At 33.7% G+C, this 18,559-nt stretch overlaps 1 protein-coding gene across 13 annotated transcripts in view; it reads right to left on the minus strand.

The window, feature by feature from the left end:
- KCNT2 (potassium sodium-activated channel subfamily T member 2) overlaps positions 1 to 18,559 on the minus strand; it is a 351,003-nt gene that overhangs the window by 226,461 nt on the left and 105,983 nt on the right. For all 13 annotated transcript variants that reach the window (XR_011535342.1, XR_011535341.1, XR_011535339.1 and 10 more), the window contains exons 6-8: positions 13,275 to 13,349; positions 11,966 to 12,049; positions 8,856 to 8,950 (exon numbers count right to left, since the gene is read on the minus strand). Coding sequence is in view for 8 of the 13 variants with exons in the window: in XM_070602415.1 (XP_070458516.1) it covers positions 8,856 to 8,950; positions 11,966 to 12,049; positions 13,275 to 13,349 (254 nt within the window). In the remaining 5 variants the exon portion in view is untranslated. The remainder of the gene's footprint in view (positions 1 to 8,855; positions 8,951 to 11,965; positions 12,050 to 13,274; positions 13,350 to 18,559) is intronic.

Consider the following 18,559-nt stretch of genomic DNA (forward strand, 5'->3'; position numbering starts at 1 on the left):
TTTAAAGGAGAGAAAATATTGAGATTGTAAACTTTTTCGCTACCTAGTAAATGTCAATTTGTACAAGAAAATGTTTTCAGGGGAAAAATGTCATATGGTGGAAATAAATAAACTTAAATTGCCATGCACTCTCTATGAATGCCATCGTTGTGCATTTACTGAAAAAATTTAATTAGCGGTGGGGCATTTAGTGCTGAAAGCATTTAACACTTTGATTTCATGCTTGTAATTCAGACATTAGCATTCAAATCACCCCACAACATGCACTTTGGTATTTAACAAAAGAATGCCAATTAAATTGTTCCAAATAATCATTTTCATTTCCTGCAGAGGATGTGCCTAAAACCTAATATTCCCATGGAATTTAAGATAATTTGAGATGTTGGGATTCTATATTTTCTAGGAAGAAATTTTCTTTCTGAAGTAATGATAAATCTAGTTTTTCTATTAAAAGAAAGTTCTTACTCCCCTGGGCATTGTCTTTGTCTCTATGCAAAAAAAGTTAGTGAATCATACCATAAGCCATTAATCTAAAGTCAATATACACAGCAATTTAGTAATTCATGAAAAGTGACCACACCCCCCATACCCTGAGACACAAACATGTATTTTCTTTATTCCAAATAATAGATTACCAGCAGACTTTTGAGGAGAGGATCAGAATTTAGATCAGATAGGAGATGCAAAAGAGAGATTTCAGGAACCAAAAAAAATCAAAGAAAGAAGTCGAAAAAAAACTTAAAAAAATCTTAAAAGATGATTGGAAGTGAGAAACACAGTAGCACATGTCCTACAATGCTCTCTAGAATTCAATCAGTTTCTTTCTGAGCTCAACATAGGAGGTGATAGTTTTAGTAATTTTATTACATTGTTCTGCTTTCACAAATTCTAAAATTCAAGGAAGAAAACTTCTCAAGACAAAAATTCAGAAGTTATATGGAGACAAAATTAACAGCCAAAATTCTATTTATCTGGAAGTTCCTATTTATGAGGTATGTGTCTGCAATTATTTCAGAGTACTTCTTTTTAATTAAAAACTTGTAGAAGTTTTACTACCCAATTATATCTCTTTGGTAGAAGTTAACAATCCTAGACGGTCTTCATGAAACTATACTGGCGCAGAAGGTTATGATTATAAAGATTCCTTCCAAGACTTCACATCAAAGTTAACTCTGAAAAGAAGGTATTTAAAGGAACATTCTCAAAATATATGGCTTGAACATGCTTAGCTTACAATATATTTAAGTATTTTCAATTGATAAGGATATTGCTCTGGGATTTTAGCCCCTAATTGTTATTGCCTATCAACTGCAAAGATTTGTTAAGCATCTAGTATTTTCCAACCATAAGAGATGCTTGGCATAAAATCGTAAGAAAGGAAAATTGAATCTTTGTTCTTATATATCATAAAAATCTAGCAAAAAACATTGATAATTACAGCAGCATTATACATTTTACAATTTTTTCCAACAGAAGCATAAAGCTTGGGCATCTCCAGTAATTCAGCTAGTCTTCAAGAAAACTGCACAGAAGAGCTTCAATCTAAAAGTTGACACTCAACCAACAAGTAAGTAGGAGAGAAAGATGGGGAATTTGGATTTTTAAAAAAGTTAATATGAGAATCCTTTAAGTAATGGGAAGAAATTAAATACACAAATCACACTGAATGTGACCATTACAATTTGCATTTTATGTTGTAGTTTATTGTCTCTTTTTACATTCCTTAATTTTTGTGACTCTGCTTTGTTTCCAAAACTAATATATATTCATTATGAAAATTTAAACCACAGCAGAAATTATAAGAAAGTTGGAAAAAATTACCCGTAATCCTGTATCTATACATAATCACTTGAAATATTATCTCTACATCTCTATAGATACGTAGAAATACAGAGAGATCGATGAACAAGTAAATGGAAATAATTTGAACAAATTGTAATCATGCATACGTGTTAATTTTATCTAAACAAATTGTATAAATTTTTGCTGAAATTAAAAAATAAAACAGAGTAAAGATTAGAAACTTGCTGTATTTGAGACAACTGATTATTCACACAAAAGAGATAGTAATGGCTAAAGTATTCTTCTTTGGTTAACGAAAAATATCTTTTTTGTGTGTAAAGAAGATTGGCCCCGAGCTAACATCTGTTGCCAATCTTGCTCTTTTTGTTTAAGGAAGATTGTCCCTGAGCTAACATCTGTGCCAGTTTTCCTCTATTTTATGTGGGATGCCACCTCAGTGTGGCTTGACGAGCAGTGCTAGGTCCGCCCCCAGGATCCAAACCTGCAAACCCAGGGCTGCTGAAGCAGAGCATGCGAACTTAGCCACTACGCCATGGGGCTGGTCCCAAAAATATCTTCAAAAATTAACATATTGTCATCTTAAGGTTTAATTAAAGTATAATTCTACTTCAAAAGTAAGTTTACAATAATTGAAATGAGAAAATTATAATTCTAACTGACTGTTTTAGTTCAATTATTATTTTTATACATCTAGGTTAATGACTTCTAGAACATCATACAAATAACATTACAATGCTTAAGCACGTGGGTTCTGGAACAAATTTGTTTGGATCCAGTCCAAGCTCTGCTTCTTACTAGTTGTGGACCTTAGATAGACTAAGGTTTATCTTTTTGTTTAACCTTTCCTGTGCCAAGTTTCTTGTCTGTAAAATGAGAATAATAATACCTATGATAGAAGGTTGTTGTACAAAATTAAACAAACACACGTAAAGCAATAAAAAAAAGACTGGCAAAGATGGTAAACATTAAATAAGTACTAACTATTACTCTTATGATCATGTGACACTTTAAAGTCTCTTTGGGAACTGAGCATTCATGTCTGTTGCTACAATTAAACAGATTCATCTCTTATCTCAACTCTTTTATTTTCTTGTTTATTTTTCCTTAATTTTATTTTTTAATTGGCTAGATTTGTCATAGAGTAATTTTTTCCAGGAGACCTCATATTCTTCATACTCTCTAAGTATATTCATTTTTGAGCTTATCAGTTGATTGCTTTTACATGTGTTTGACCATCTTGAGGGGTATAAAACTAATGTCACAGAGCCCTTCCCACAGAACTTTTCTTATAAAGACCATTGGAAGTCGTTAGTTCTCGTTTGGTGTGGTTTGATGACTTTGGCTTTCTCTCACGCCTTCACCCCAGCTTCCAACTGGAAGCCTTTCTTGGCTAGGTGTCCATGCCAAGGAAAATAAAAATGGTGTCTCCACCTCAGCCTGGACCAACCTTCAACTGCACTTCTGATAAAATGCACTGTGAAAATGGGTTTACCAGAGAGAGATCCAATGCATTGCTATTGCATATCTGATTGCTTCTCATGATCTGTACTTTTTTCCTTTTTCTTTATCTTTGTTATTTATTTCTGTATTGCATCCTTAATATGCAGGTAACATACTTTTTAAGTTGTGTGTCTGAAAATAACTATACATTACCCTTCCAACTCAATCAGGGTTTAAATTCTACCAAATTTTAGGTTGCAAGTCAATTCACCCTGGAAACTTGTGATCAGTGTTCTAGAAACTATTAGCTGAGATGAGAATACAGTATCAGATTGATTTTTCTTCCTGTGTAGGTAATGTCTTTATTTCTTCCTGATATTTTAGTGTAGACCACAGATCAGCAGACCTTTAAGACAGATTTACTTAGCTGTTCCTTTTGGTAAATTCCTTGATTATTTTGTGCCTTAGTCTCTTCATCTATAAAATGAAGATAACAGAATTTACCTTTAGGCTATTAAAGATTAAATTAGTTAATACATATAAAGTGCTCAGAAAAGTGCCTAAAACATAGCAACCACCTGAAATGTTAGCCATTATTCTCAGTATCTTCATGTTTGAAAATAACTATACATTGTTGTCCTATTTCAAAAATTGTTTTTTGGATACAGAATTTTAATTCAAAACTACCTTTCCTAGATTTTTATATTAAGAATAATTATATTATTATTATTTAGATGTTAAATAGTCATATTTTCCTTTTTCCCAACTTGAATTTACCTTATTTGCCTAATTAACTACCTAAAATCTGGTAGCGCACTTATGCAAAATTTAGTCGGGACAAATAGTTTTCTATTTGTTCTAGTGTAATACAAACCTGGGGGCTGTTAGTCAGTTGCCAGATCTTAGACAAATGCACTTTCTGTTCTTCACTTATAATGTAAGCAAAAAAATTTGACTAAACAAAACTAGTAATCAAGAATCATGATGGTGGTAACACCCTTAGACAATGTTCTAATGCTTTCTTCAAACTCCAGTCCTTATCTTCGCAACTGTCCACTTCCCAAGCAACTATTTGTCTTAAGAGTTGAATTAGTAAGTAGGGTTCAAGAACTTAAGCATCCAACCTTCAAATAAGTGTTAATCAGAGATGTGCAAAAAAATGCCAAATACTTTTGAATTAACGATGTTAATAATGTTAACTAGATCATATTTTTAAACAATAGTTAAGTGGACTTATTTTCTCCTTAAATAAGACTCAGGACATGAACTGAACTTTTTACATTGGACAAAAATATAAAATATCCATTAACCTAATATACATCTTTATGTTATAACTCTATGAAACAACGTGAAAATACGTAAAAACTAAGATTTGAAACAAAGTAGGTGCAAAACGTTTACTACTGTAAAATTAGAAACACCAAATGCATTATAAATTAGAGTACTTATTATTGGTTAGAATATGTTGATAATTAAGCTAAAGTAATACACTTAATTCCCGGACATACGAGATTCCTCTGCTTTGTTACAGAGACACAGGCTGAATCACAATCCCCAGCTGTCTTGGAAGTGTGTATTATTGATCAAGAGGGGTACACAGCCAACATGTGGAAAGTTTAGTCCAATTCCATTACAATGACAGAAAAAAAACAATTCCGAGCACATTCCCGGCAGAGAGGGGGTCAGTAGCTCAATTTATATTTCAGTTTGGCATTGAGCGTGTGTCTCTCATAGACAGATGCTTAATGATAGTGCTTTGTAATGCTAATAATGATGAAGAGAAGATACATTTTACAACTATATAGCAGCTTTCCAAAATAGGTAATTTTAAGATTGTGAGATCCATGAACAACACAGCCAATTCATCAAGTATTAGTTCCCCAATCTTTGGGGGCTTAAGTTCTGACATATGTATTAAAAGTTCTCATTTGGACAAGCATTGATAGTCCTCCTCAATGATATAATGTAACAGCAATTAATTATGACTAACTTCACCATGAATGTAAAATATATGTATGAATTGTACACATATATGCAAATATATACATTTATATATATACACATATATATCTGAAATATCCTTCTTTGATAAGTCAGGAAGGAAAATAACGGGAGTTTCTGGCATGGTATATGGCTCAATGTTCAGAGAGCAAGCCAAAAATGACAAGATCTTTATTCATAAGAGAAATACTCCTAAACAGTCTAAAAACTAGTTTTTATTTTTATCTTTAAAAAGCAGTCACTCCCTTGCCTGCTGCCTAGAATTTCTCCTACTTATCATGTCCCTGGTTTTTACCTGTCATCTTATTCTAAGGTTAAATAAAGAAACCATGATAATTGAAGTCAGATTGGAGCCATGGGCACGTTGCGATGCTGTGTTCAGAAAATTAAAAATAATAAATGTACCCAGAGAGAGGGAGATGCCACCACTATCTTTAACTTAGTGAGGCTAACTAGAAGAAACAAATATTAGAAATATGCAGGGAGCACAGAAAACCTGAATACATTACAGTAGAGGAAGATGTTTTCTCTTATTACCCATTACATATACTTTAGGCATCTTGGTTCAGTTCACAGTTTTATTGGTAAGTTACCATCCTTTGATATTTTAGAGTAACTTAGTTCTTGTGGATTCACAGGATAACTTAATCATCTTATATAAGAGGACATTTTAAGTGAAAAAAATTTTTTGGAGTGTTCATACCATAAGCCATGCCCTCTGCTAGACATTTTATAAACATATCTAATTTAACCTCATTTTTAAAAAATCAGCAAAAATCTTATAGGGTGATTAATGTTATCCTCATTTAATGATGTGGAAAATAAGGCTAGGTAAATTAAGTACATTGGTCAAGGGCTCTAATCTAGTATAGCCTTGAGTTTACAACAAGACATGTTTAAAAACATATAAACTTTCATGACTTCGTGCCAGAGATTGTTCATTCTTCCACAGTATCCCGTTTTTCTCTTTTTCATGCTAGTACAATATCCAGCTGGGTATACTGTTGCCCAGCTAGACTACATTTTTGCAGACACCCTTTCAACTATGTGTGGATGGATAACGAAATTCTAGTCTAAATTATGCACACAATTTCTGGGTTGTATCTTATCTTCTCCTTCCTACAGGCTGGAGTTAGGATGTAATTGCAAGACTAGAGCAGCCATCTTGAACCATGAGATAGAAACTATGTTTTAAGAATGGCAGAAAGCAAGATATAAGGAAATTTAGTCTCCAACAGTATTAAACTGATGTGACAGCCTTGCACAGACTTCCGAGACATTTCTACTCATTTAAGTTGTTGTATCTTTGTGTATATCTGTATTTCACAGTGTGTGGCATAAGTCTTTATTAAAACAGCTGTATGATATATTATCACCAAAATAACATTGTTTATATTTTTCTTATAGATAACTACACTTTTGATGGTGAATGCAAATAAGACTTATTCTACCATACTGTGATGATCATGATTTAAGAAGACTTTTGCTTGTAAGGCTAGAGAAGATTATGCAAAGAAATCAAACTTCAGTTTCACCATTCTAGATACTGTAATTTAAAAATATATTAATGTAACTGTATTAATGTACATATGATTAAAAACAACATTTTATGTAACAAAACATAACTCTATATAATAATTGCATGTTAAGGGACAGACTAATATCCACATATTGGTGACAGCTGTGACATTAGATAATATCTGTCAAAACTGCCACTCAAAACTTAGACACATACACACCCAACAACAACAAAAGCAACTACAATTGCAAATAAAACAAACAGTGAAACGCAAATATTTAAATGATGCATAAATTGCATAACGGAAATGTCATACAGATCATGAAAACGCTTCATCTGGCACTGTTGTATCCCTTGGCATAAGAAGGTGGCAAAATTTGTCTAGGTGCTTTCTTTGAAAATAAAAACTACTCAGGAAATAGATGTATAGCAGAAACTAAGATCCAAAAGAGAACCAAATATAGATGATTCATTTTGCTGAGGATGCTTCCAGAACAACAGTACTGAACTAGGTGTTATCATTTAAAAATAACTTGTCCTTATTTTAGCATTAATATTTCAATTTCCTCTTTACTAAATTTACTTTGACTCCACATAATATTTAGAAAGCATTCATTTTACCTTTAGTAATTTTTCAGCAATTGAAATATTGGCATGGGCATATGTATATAAAAATTTTTAATTTTAAGCACTTTTCCTCAAGTAAAATGAGAAATCTCCTAAATTATTCAAATAATGTCATTATTCTAAAATTAAGAATTTAGCAACTTAAGGAGGGAAGTCATTGCTGTCAGTACCTCATATTTACACAGTTAAATATTTGCCAGATGAACAATAAACACAATTTGTGAAAAGCAAAGACAAAATTGAAATGATAAGATGGCATTGTGTCAATTTTAGAGGGATATTTTATATGTAAAGACATTAAATGTCCTAAAATATGTTTTGTGAAATACGAAAGTATGCAATAAAACATATTTTAAATCCATTTAATAGAAATATTAACCGCATATTACTGATTCAAAGTAGTCCATACTTATATATCTAGATCTATATTTACGTACATGTGTCTATAAGTATATTCATACCTAGTTCAGTTGTACTAGTGTATGAGTGCATTCTTCCTACTTTAGAACTTCCTAATTAGCTTTTTTCTCTTTCTCAATAGGTCAAATTCAGGTCAAAGCACAATTGCACATAATATCTAAGTCTCCTGAAAAATACGATATATTATTCTAACTCATTTTTTGATTTTCACCTTTTTTTCCCTAGCTAAGAATCTACATGAATCTGTTTGTGCAGTGCACCATTTCACATAGGAATACCCAACAATTGTCAAAGTGGGTTCGCAGGTTCGGATCCCAGGCACAGACCTACACACGGCTCATCAAGCCATGTTGTGGCGGCATCCCACATACAAAACAGAGGAAGATTGGCACAGATATTAGCTCAGGAACAACCTTCCTCAAGCAAAAAGAGGAAAATTGGTAATGGTTGTTAGCTCAGGGCCAATCTTTCTCACCAGAAAAAAAAAAAAAGAAACAAAAGAAGTGGGACTATCCGAAAGAATAAATAACTGTTTTCCGTAATAAAGCAAAGCACTAGACCTTGCCTTGCACTGTCAGGAGATCTGCTCTTGCTTTCTGCCTGACTGCACACTAAAACATCAAGGGGAGAAGCCACAGGCAGCGACAGTGACGCGCAATGACAGTTTTCTCAACAGTGTTTCTGCTTTGAAGATTGTAGAAAGATTAAGGGCAGCTCCATGTCAGGGGTTTGAAGGAAAAATTCTTGTCTGACAACTATGACATGCAGTACAAATTCTCATGATTTGGTTGTTTACAGCAGTTGAGAAAACATCCGAGTTGCAGTAAGTAACAATACCAAAGGTTGGATGTGCTTTCTTGTTTTTATGTAAAACCGAAGTAAGAATTTCACTTTTCCCTCTGTAGGAGGTCCGCTACATTTTATAGTGAATATTTTCCTATGATTTATTTTAGCCAACTCTAAATTAAAATTGTTTATAACATTGCTTTCTAGGAAACTATAATTAAATCAAACATAATTAAAATGCCGAGATGTACAATCTTACCAGGTGAAGATAAGGCATAGTAATGTAGATATTAAAATCAAAACTTGATTAAACATTGCAGACTGTGTACGCTGAATGGCTCTGTGTAGATCATTCTAAAACAATACAGAAAAAGCATATTTTAAATTTTGATAAATGTTCACGAGTTTCATTACATTTATTACTATGTTACATTTCAACTATCTTGTGCATATTCAATACATATACTTTAAATGGATATAGCAGCACATTTTCATTTTTGCCTAGGTCTAAATATACCTTATGATAGCATTCATATTACAAAGACAATACTATGGGAGACCACCAAAGAACCACATTTCAGTTTACTTGCCTTACAAACATCTTTAGACATGTTACACAGACACCCCAAAAGCCCTCCATGGTAAGCATGGTCTTTTATGGGAAATTCTAATTTTAAAAATCAGAAAATAATGTATTTGTTAAGGGGAAAGTAATAGCTGGGTCAAACTACAATCACCTCTCCATCTCTGAATCCAGAAAAATAACATGAATTATGCCAGACAATTTATCATAAAAAGAATGACCAAATTTTTCAAAAGTTTAATTTCATTAATACTGAGACATATGAATCCAAGATACACTTTTTATCTTTCCAACTGAAGGATATTAAAAAATAATAATATCCATCATTGTTTAAGATGCAAAACATGAGCACTCACATATGATACCGCTCATGTAATTTGTTATAAATTTCTTGAAGTTAATTTGGTAATATAGGTCAAAATTCACAAGTACGTCCTTTGTATTTCATGCATTCATTCATTCATTTAATGAGTATTTACTCAATAATACAATTTCTAAAAATTAACCACATGAGAATCATCAGAGATGGAAATCAATATTTATGCATGTTCATCTTTATTACAAAATTATAATATTATGTGAAATAATGACTATTCGATACTACTAAAATATGCAATAAAAAATGGTTGAATAAAGTGATCAAAACTATATAGTGGATTTAGGTGCATCATTAAAAATGATTTGAAGAGGAATATTTAATGACATAGGAACTTGTCCATTACATACGTGTATGACAAAATTCAAATTATAAAGTTGAACATACAATATAATTTCATGTATCATATATGTGCACAATTTTTCACAAAAAATATTAGAAGGATATAAATTATCACTAGTATTCAGTCTGTGTGGTAGATTTGTAGGTATTCATAATTTTTTACTTTATAGTTTTCTGTTCATCTCAGCTTTTTATAATAAAGCTTTAACAGTCTTAAAATCAGTATTGCGTGAGATAAATGACTTCACCAACATAAAATCTTAATAAGCCAGTATCTTACCTTCCTCTACTATGCATTTAACCAGAACTGTTATGACAACAAAAAACTAAGTTGATTAGAAATTCACTTCTCATCCCTTACTTTCTTCTGACAGTGGTGTTAACGAGCAGAAAAATAAATTAAAATTTAGCAAACAGTGAGAGGAGGAGAAGCAAAATAAAGAAATACAATGGAAAATGAATCCTAAATTAATATCGCAAAGCACTGTTCTTACTCTCAGTGACTGACTAATGATTCCTCTCTTGGTTACGTTATTTTTTCCAACAACTAATAATGCAAATTAGCCAAGAAGTTTATTTTTTCCTGGTGTGTGTTTTTCATTAGCAATTTGGGCAATCTATATTTAGTGAAATGGTTTTATTTTGGGACAGTTAAGACAGCCCGATGTTTCTGCAAACCACTCCACTGGCCATACTCTCCCATCCTCTGGCCATGTGCTTTCATGAGACTCCAGTGGTTACTTAGTATAAATATTTGGAAACATTCATACGGGTGTGAATACTCAAATGTTATTCGCATATTCCTTTTGACCAAAACTTTTGTCAGAATTTCATAATTTTTTAAAAGAAAAACAAGCTTGCCTCCAAACAAATTTAATTTACAATGTAGTAAAATTAGTAACATTGAGCCCTTACTATGTTTATAACTGATACAATATCATATATATTATATTATAAATAACATGTATATCTATGCATGCACACATAGATATATACGCATGTATATACAATTTCTTTTAATTCTCACAGCAAGTCTGTAATGCAGCCACTTTGATTCTCTTTTGAAGATGAGGAAATTAGCAAAGAAGTTACATCATTTGCCTCTCATATCAGAGTACTTAGCATATAGTGGACTCATATTAACATTTGTAGAATAAATGACTTAAGAGCCAATGTCTTACAGCTCACTTATAAGCATTGAAGCCTACCGTAAATGTATTTTGTTCATGATTATAAACCAGTCCTTCCAAACAAAGTCAGCCTTGAGCAAAATGCAACTGTGGCCCATCTCTGAGTTCTACAACTCTTACTTCCTGCTTCCTTTTCTCCTTCCTAATATCCTGCTCACAACCCAACCTGGCCAAATCTAAACAGATGACTTGAAGTGAGGAGCTTCTAGATCCAGTACAGAGCCTTACAAAACCCCACAGATTTTTGTGGAATGTGAAACTACTTACAGTTAGGAACCGCTTGACAACATTGCCACCTGAACCCTTAAAACCCGGGGTCCCATTATGCATCAACAGATTACCTTGGGAGGAAGGCTGTTTGTCTTCAGAAGATTGGCTAAGAAGTTGGACCAGTCCAAACAGCAGTTAGCTTTGGTTTGGTGATGATTTAGAAAATTGGAACCATTTTTGTATACCAGTTCACAGAGTCTTACAAAGGTAGTGTCTTGGCAATATGGGCATTTTATAACTTTCATTCTGATTAGGATACAAGCAGACTTAGGTCTATTAGCTTAGAGATTTATGCAACATATCATTTTAATTATTTGACAGGATTTTACCAAAACTTCTTTATTTTTACGAACATTTAAATAAAACTAATTACTAAGATACTAAATTAATTTAAAAGCAGTTTAAAAGTGAAACATTTAGAAATTTAATTATAACTGAAATTCCAATAGTATGTGCTTATATTTTATGGAAGAAAGCAGAATGAGGAAGTACAAGACTAAAACCTCAAATCGTCTTCTCTCCGTGTTTAATCTGAGCAAGTCAAAGTGAATAAGAAATAATGGAGGTTAAAAAGTATTTTTGTATTTGCACTTGACTTTTATACTTACAATCATATTTTCCAAGGCATGTTTGGCAAGCCAACAGTTTAGAAAGACTGGAACAAACAGATTCCTTAAGGAAGGCCAGAAAATCTGAAAAACAAGTCAAAACTAAACTTTTATCTCAAAGCAAGAAATCATACCCAGTCGATTGAAAAGAAATGTAAAACAAAAAAGTCATTAAAGACAATAGAATGATTTCAAACATGTGACAAATACTTTAAACTCATTAATGAAATGCAAGGAGCAGATATGATCTTTTCATTCATTATCTAAGTCTTATTTAGGGGAAAATTCTTGGGAAATTATTGTAGAAGTGGAAAGGAAATAATAAGCTCTCACTGGGTGTCAGCTATAAATATGCTAATTCTATCATTAAATCTTTTAGTGCGACAGTTTATAACAGACATCGCCTCTCTCTTCTCTGCAACTTGAGGTGAACAGCAGGAAAAAGGAGAGAAGACTTTGCCAATTTATAACATTACCACTTATTCTCTTCGGATTCAAACAGTTTAAGTGACATTGGGGAACCATATTCAATTGGAATTTTATTCAGTTGGCTTGGTTATCTAGCTCAGTTGATCCTCTAGATAAATCACGCAAATTAAAATAATTGTCAAAAGTGAGCAACAGCTTCAGATAGTATCTACTGATTTTCACAATTTTCCAAACCGAACTCAAATAAAGTGTTAGAAAGCGTATTCCCAACAGACATTATTATAACTCTATCAAATAGAGATTAAAACCTCATTTTGCAATGGGAAAGTGCTTGTTATGTATTTATGGGACTGTAGTTGCAAGGGATCATCGTGGAACTGGTACTCCACAGTACTGTGACAAAGAAGCAACTTGCTGGTTGTTGGCTTTTGGTAAATTTCTTATGAAAGACAGAATGGACTTAGTAAATCCTGTGATTAAATTAGGCATAAATATATTCTCAGCATGAGAAACTTTTATAAATCCTTGGTTCTACTTGGTTTCTATTTTTTTTCAATTCCAGAATATACACAAGAAATGGAGTGATTAATTTCTAGTCTGTTTAGACAATATTGACATTTGTTTAAATGGCACCTCTGGAGCATATATTTCTAAAAAGTATTTCATTTTGCTACTGTACTAAATCTGATTAGTTTTTGCTCAATTTTATAATCCAGTTATCCAAATGATTTGACTTTATTTTTTAAAAACACTGTGATTCTAACCAAAGCCTAAATTCACTTATCTGACCTAATATATTATTTATTAGCATTTAGATTTAAAGACTTTACTTAACTCTAATAATAAAATCATTTATTTTAAAGATTCTTTTCGGACTTACTGAGATAATGAAGGGAACGGCATTAATTATTTCCAAGATGAAGGGTATTCGTAAAATCTGTTCCCAGATGTTTCCCTTCCAAGAAAGAACGAATAAAAATGAAAGTCAATTATACTGAATCCCATTAAAGGGAAAAAAGACAGCACTTAGAATTTCTCTAGCAAGAAGGATGCTGACATTAACAGAATACTGAATCATTATATAAAGATGTAGCAATGAATTTTAGAGGTGATTTTTCTAAAGGTAATTGTGCTCTCTCAATTTTATAGTAAGAAGCAAAACAAATGTTTATAGTAATCCTTGAATCTGAAATGTTTATAGCAAGCCTTGAGTAACACATTTTGATCATACAATATTTCATGGAAGAAAAATTACTGGTAAAAATAAAACATTAAAAAACCTACAGAATCAGTGAAAAAGTAACTCAATCTTAATTTTTTTACTATAAGAATTATGTTCACAAACTGTAAAGTATATTAAACAGTGTAAATACACATGCTTGTTAACAATGTTCATTGGTATTAACACTTTTTACATTAATAAAACTTAAAAGAAGGGCTTTTTCAATCATCTAAATTCTAATCTCCCAACCCATATAGTATAATAATATTAATCAGGACTGGCTACATAATTTGCAGGGCCCAGCGCAAAATGAAAATGCAGGGCCCTCTTATTAACAAATTACTAACCATTTCAAGATGGTGACATCAGAACATTAAAACAAGGGCAGGCCCTTCTAGTTGTGCAGCCCTGCCCATCTGCATAGATCACACGCCCGTGAAGCTGACCCTGATATTAACAGGCCATCACTGAAACTTTCTTGAATGGTGTTAAACGAAGAAGAACTCAGAACTTCCTACAGCAGCTTATCCTGCCATGGAGAGATCTATGTATTAGAAAGACAATTTGCAAGCTGGCTCCCTGTAAGTTCCAATAATTTTACAACACTGGCTATAAAATTTGACGTCTTTCTTAATTTTCCTTGAGGTCCCGGAGGCTTAAAACATTACAGTGATGCAAAATACCGTCGCATCGCAAAGCAAACCTCTATATGGGGTGTTGGCTATATGCTAAAATATTAAGCAATAGGTTTTATCATTAGTTCATCATCCACCTCCAGGCTATATGAAAGTGGTAGGAGGGAGGCAGGTGGAAGAAATAGAAGCAATGAGAACTCCTCTGTATAGAGATGTTAGAGGTGCTATGGTGTTTCTCTCATCACTTCAAGGTAAGTGAGAAGGGCTCAAAGGACCCCTGAGAGAGCTTGGCTCAGACGTAGAGACTGTATTTGGCTAATGCCTAAAACATCTAAAAATGAGGAGAGAACACAGCAGAGAGAATGAGGGCTGAAATGAGAGTAAGCCACAGTTATGCCAATTTTAAGACAAAGGTACTTGTTTTCTGGGAACCAGATAAAGACCTTAAAGAAGGAAACCTACCATCATTTTAAAAGAGCTTACACTCAGGGGGGCTGTATCCTGAAGGGGAAATGGGACGTCAACAGACAGTGGACCTCAGAAGCCCAGGGTCTGGAGCAGAGCCCTAGTGGCCAGCCTGAGGCACTGAGGCAACCAGGAAGCTTTAGCCAAAGGCAGCCCTGCTGGTATCTGCCATGCAGAGCAGCCCAACGCCAGACTACACTGGTGCCAGTTAGGCAGATTCATCCAGACACTGACTTCCCTTAACTCCCTGTGCCTCCTCAGCCCTGCGGGGGCCAAAATCAGCTGCCATCAAATAAGAGAGGAGGTAGAAATAGGAGAGGGCCCCCACAAGCATTCCCTGCCCACTGTAGTTAGGAGCTGAGGACCAGCTAAAGCCTTAAACTGGACGAGAATTTTAAATTAATATATGTATATTGATCATAATTTCTTAAATACTAAACTGAGATTTGCTTTGCAATTGAAGAGACTAGAAAAGCTCTGGGACCTGCCTGAGGTTTCTTCTGATGAGCACAGATAGCAAGGAGGATGCATGGATTTGAAGAAGTGCAGGAAGGCTTTCCTACTTGCACCGAGTCAGGTCTCTTCAATAAACTAGGTATAATTGATTTCAATCGTGCTAAAGTTTTTTTTTTTCAATTGTGCAGGTTAATATTACCATTTTTTCAACAGTTTTTTGCATGGTTCAGTTTCCAGAATGCTTAACATCTAGCTTACTCTTTCCTGGTTGTCTTTTTACTTTTCATTGTACATTTCTCCTCGATGTCAATGATTGTTCACAGGAAAAGAGACTGATGTGACCAGTAGGGAGAGGAGGGTATGGGAACAGTTACCACTGGTGATATGGCCAGAAAGATCTTTCTACTAATATACAGCGAGATTAGCATTAGGAGTTTTCTTAGCTGTGACACACTGGACAAATTCAGTTCATAGTAAACAAAAACCTTCCGTGTCTCTGATGGCTCTCTTCATTTCCAATTAGAACACGTCAATTTGATATTTATGATTTTTTTCTCAAATCATTAAAAAAGTCTCATAACTGGCATCTGACTTGGTTGGATTTATTTCTGAATTATCTTCCATATTGAAGCCAGAAGATTCTTTCTAAAATGCTAAATTTCCATTGCCAATATAATAACATACAAACTCTTCATTATATTCTACGAAGCTTCATAGTTTGGACTCTGGCTACTGGTCTGGTTTGTACCTGCTCATTCCTCTCCCCCTCTTGAATTCAGCCTCAGCTTCATCCACACTGAATTGTATACAGTTCTCTGAACAAGCTAGGCTATTTCACACTTTCATAGCATTGCTCATACTTCTGCCTCTGCTTGGAACATCCCACACCCCATGCCTTCACCACTAATCTCCTTGACAAGTGTTTGTGACACTTTATAGAACTTACTTGTTTATATGCCTTTAGGGCTCAATAAGTATGTTAAGGAATAAATGAAACTCCCAAATATTTTATACATACTCTGCCCCTTCTTGGTATAACTGTTTTACTTGTTGAACTAAAGTATCTATATCCCTTTCATTGGATCCAAGTGGAAACACTCGAAATAATTTTCTTGTTTAAAGTCTTCTTCAATGTAGTTATGTACAAGTTGTCAAACTTGTAACCACAGAGTTCAATGGAAATTTTCTGGAGGAGAGCACTTCAAGAGTACTTGGCTACATATCCATCATAGGTAATTTCATCTGTGCTTCAACTTCAACTTATTATCAATAATAAGCCAATGACTTCCCGTGTTGGATCTCTAGCCCAGGTCAATATTGCATCTCTGTTCCAGATTCTGTTCCAGATCTCCACTGCTTCACACAGATGCCTCAAAGGTACCTGGTGTATAATATGTCTAAAAGGATGATTTACTTTTTGCCCTGACTGGTTCCCTCGTAACACGCACCAAAAATCCTGGAGAAACTCTAAACCTTCCTTTGATGCTACCTAACTGGTCACTAAGACCTCTGATTCACAAATAGATCTTGAGTGTGTCTGTTCTCATTCTAACTCCATTCTCACTCTTTGACCTGGATGAGACTCCTAATTGGTCTCCTTCCCTCCATGCTTGCCCCATTCCATTCACCTGAAACAATATCATCAGGATTATTTGTCTAAAGGCACACCTAATATGCCAATCCCCTGCACACTTAACCCACCCCATACCCACTCACTTTGAGATTCTTGAACTATGCAGATATTTTCACAACAAACACAAAAATTCTATTACCACCTACAAGGCACTATATCATTTGGCTTTTGATGATCTCTCCACCCTTATTTTAAAGGTCATTCTTTCCAAAGAACTTTCAGTCCTTAGAATATTCGAGGGTCTTTAAGAGGCTTGAAAAATCTTCACCTTACTTTCCAACTTCAATTTCCCTAGTTAACTCACACACATCTTTCATCTCTCAGCTCAAAAGCTTTTGAGTTTTTTGACACTTTCCTCACGCGCTTATCACACACACTCTCGACAAGCTCAGACTCCCACGTTAGGTTTTTTGATTCTCCATCAATGTCCTTCACATCACTTTTTTCAGTTTGTATTGATATATTTAATACAATATTTGATTTTAAATTCTATGAAGTCCAGATGAGCGTCAGTTTAGTTCAGGATTCTATGCTCTCTTGCTAGCACAGTGCTTGACAATCTGAAACTCCTAAATGAAAACTGTAACCACATTATGTCAAACATGCTACTGTTGATTCATAGCAAGAGTGTGTGTGTGTGCATGCATGTGTGTGTGTTGTGGCAAATGAATGAACTTTCCACTGGGGACTAATTTTCGTGATCTAAAATTACACAAAGGGGCAATGTGCTCATTGCTAAAAATAAATGAATCTCTTTTGAGTTATATTCATTATGGTTAATTCTAAGACCTCAGGTTGCCTTCTGAATTTAAAGGTATATTCATAAATTATCTTCCTTAAGATTAGCTAACAAAAAATAAATACAGAAAGTATCTATAAGTTTCACTGGCTGTTAGGGAGTCTAACATATAAAGCACATGATATAAATCCACATGATAAAAGCAATTATAACGAAAAAAGAGCATACACATCATAGAATGTCCCTATGGTGAGCAGCATACAATAAAATCCAAAAGGCAGGCATAGCACCTTTCAAAATTATGTTAAATACTTGTTTCATTTAATATTATTTTCATGAAGGAGATAAAAGACATAAGTCTTTTTCCACAAGGTAACTTCTTGAAGGAAAAATAATTCTAAGAGGTTGCTTTATCTGTTCTAAATGTGTTTTCACTCTCTATGATCTTCTTCTTATTGACAGAATTCAGTAAAATATAAATAAACCTTAATCCAACTATCTACAACATTTGGTATGAACGTAACTTTCCTTAACCAATAAAAATGCAGGAAAACAGGTGATTTTCTAAAGTGTATCAGGCTTTTATGTTATCATAAAGGAAAGCGGCAGTTTGGAACTATAATCCAGGCAACTCTAAAAAGCACTTTAAAAATCATAAGACTTATGGTAATTTAGTTACTCTTAGCCCAGGTTGGACCAAGAGACTTTTGAAAGACAGTTTCTTCTTCAATATTAAGAATATATTTAAAATACTTAACGAAAAAGTCTGATAACTTATCTTCTTTCAATGAATTTAAAATAGTGCAGCAACCCTGCGGCAGTCGTATTTTGTACATCCAAATGTAAACTCCACAATGTTTAGAGTGACCATTTCCATGGGTTAGTAAGCAGAATCACCACTATCTAGGAGTATCGAGGAGTCCTAGCTCCAGATTCTTCATTCTTTTCCAGAAATAAGCCCATCATGGTACTAAAATTTCAAAATCGTTGCTTCTTATAAAGTGATTACAGGAAA

Source organism: Equus przewalskii, chromosome 31 (genome assembly GCF_037783145.1).
Source record: "Equus przewalskii isolate Varuska chromosome 31, EquPr2, whole genome shotgun sequence".
Lineage (NCBI taxonomy): Eukaryota > Metazoa > Chordata > Mammalia > Perissodactyla > Equidae > Equus > Equus przewalskii.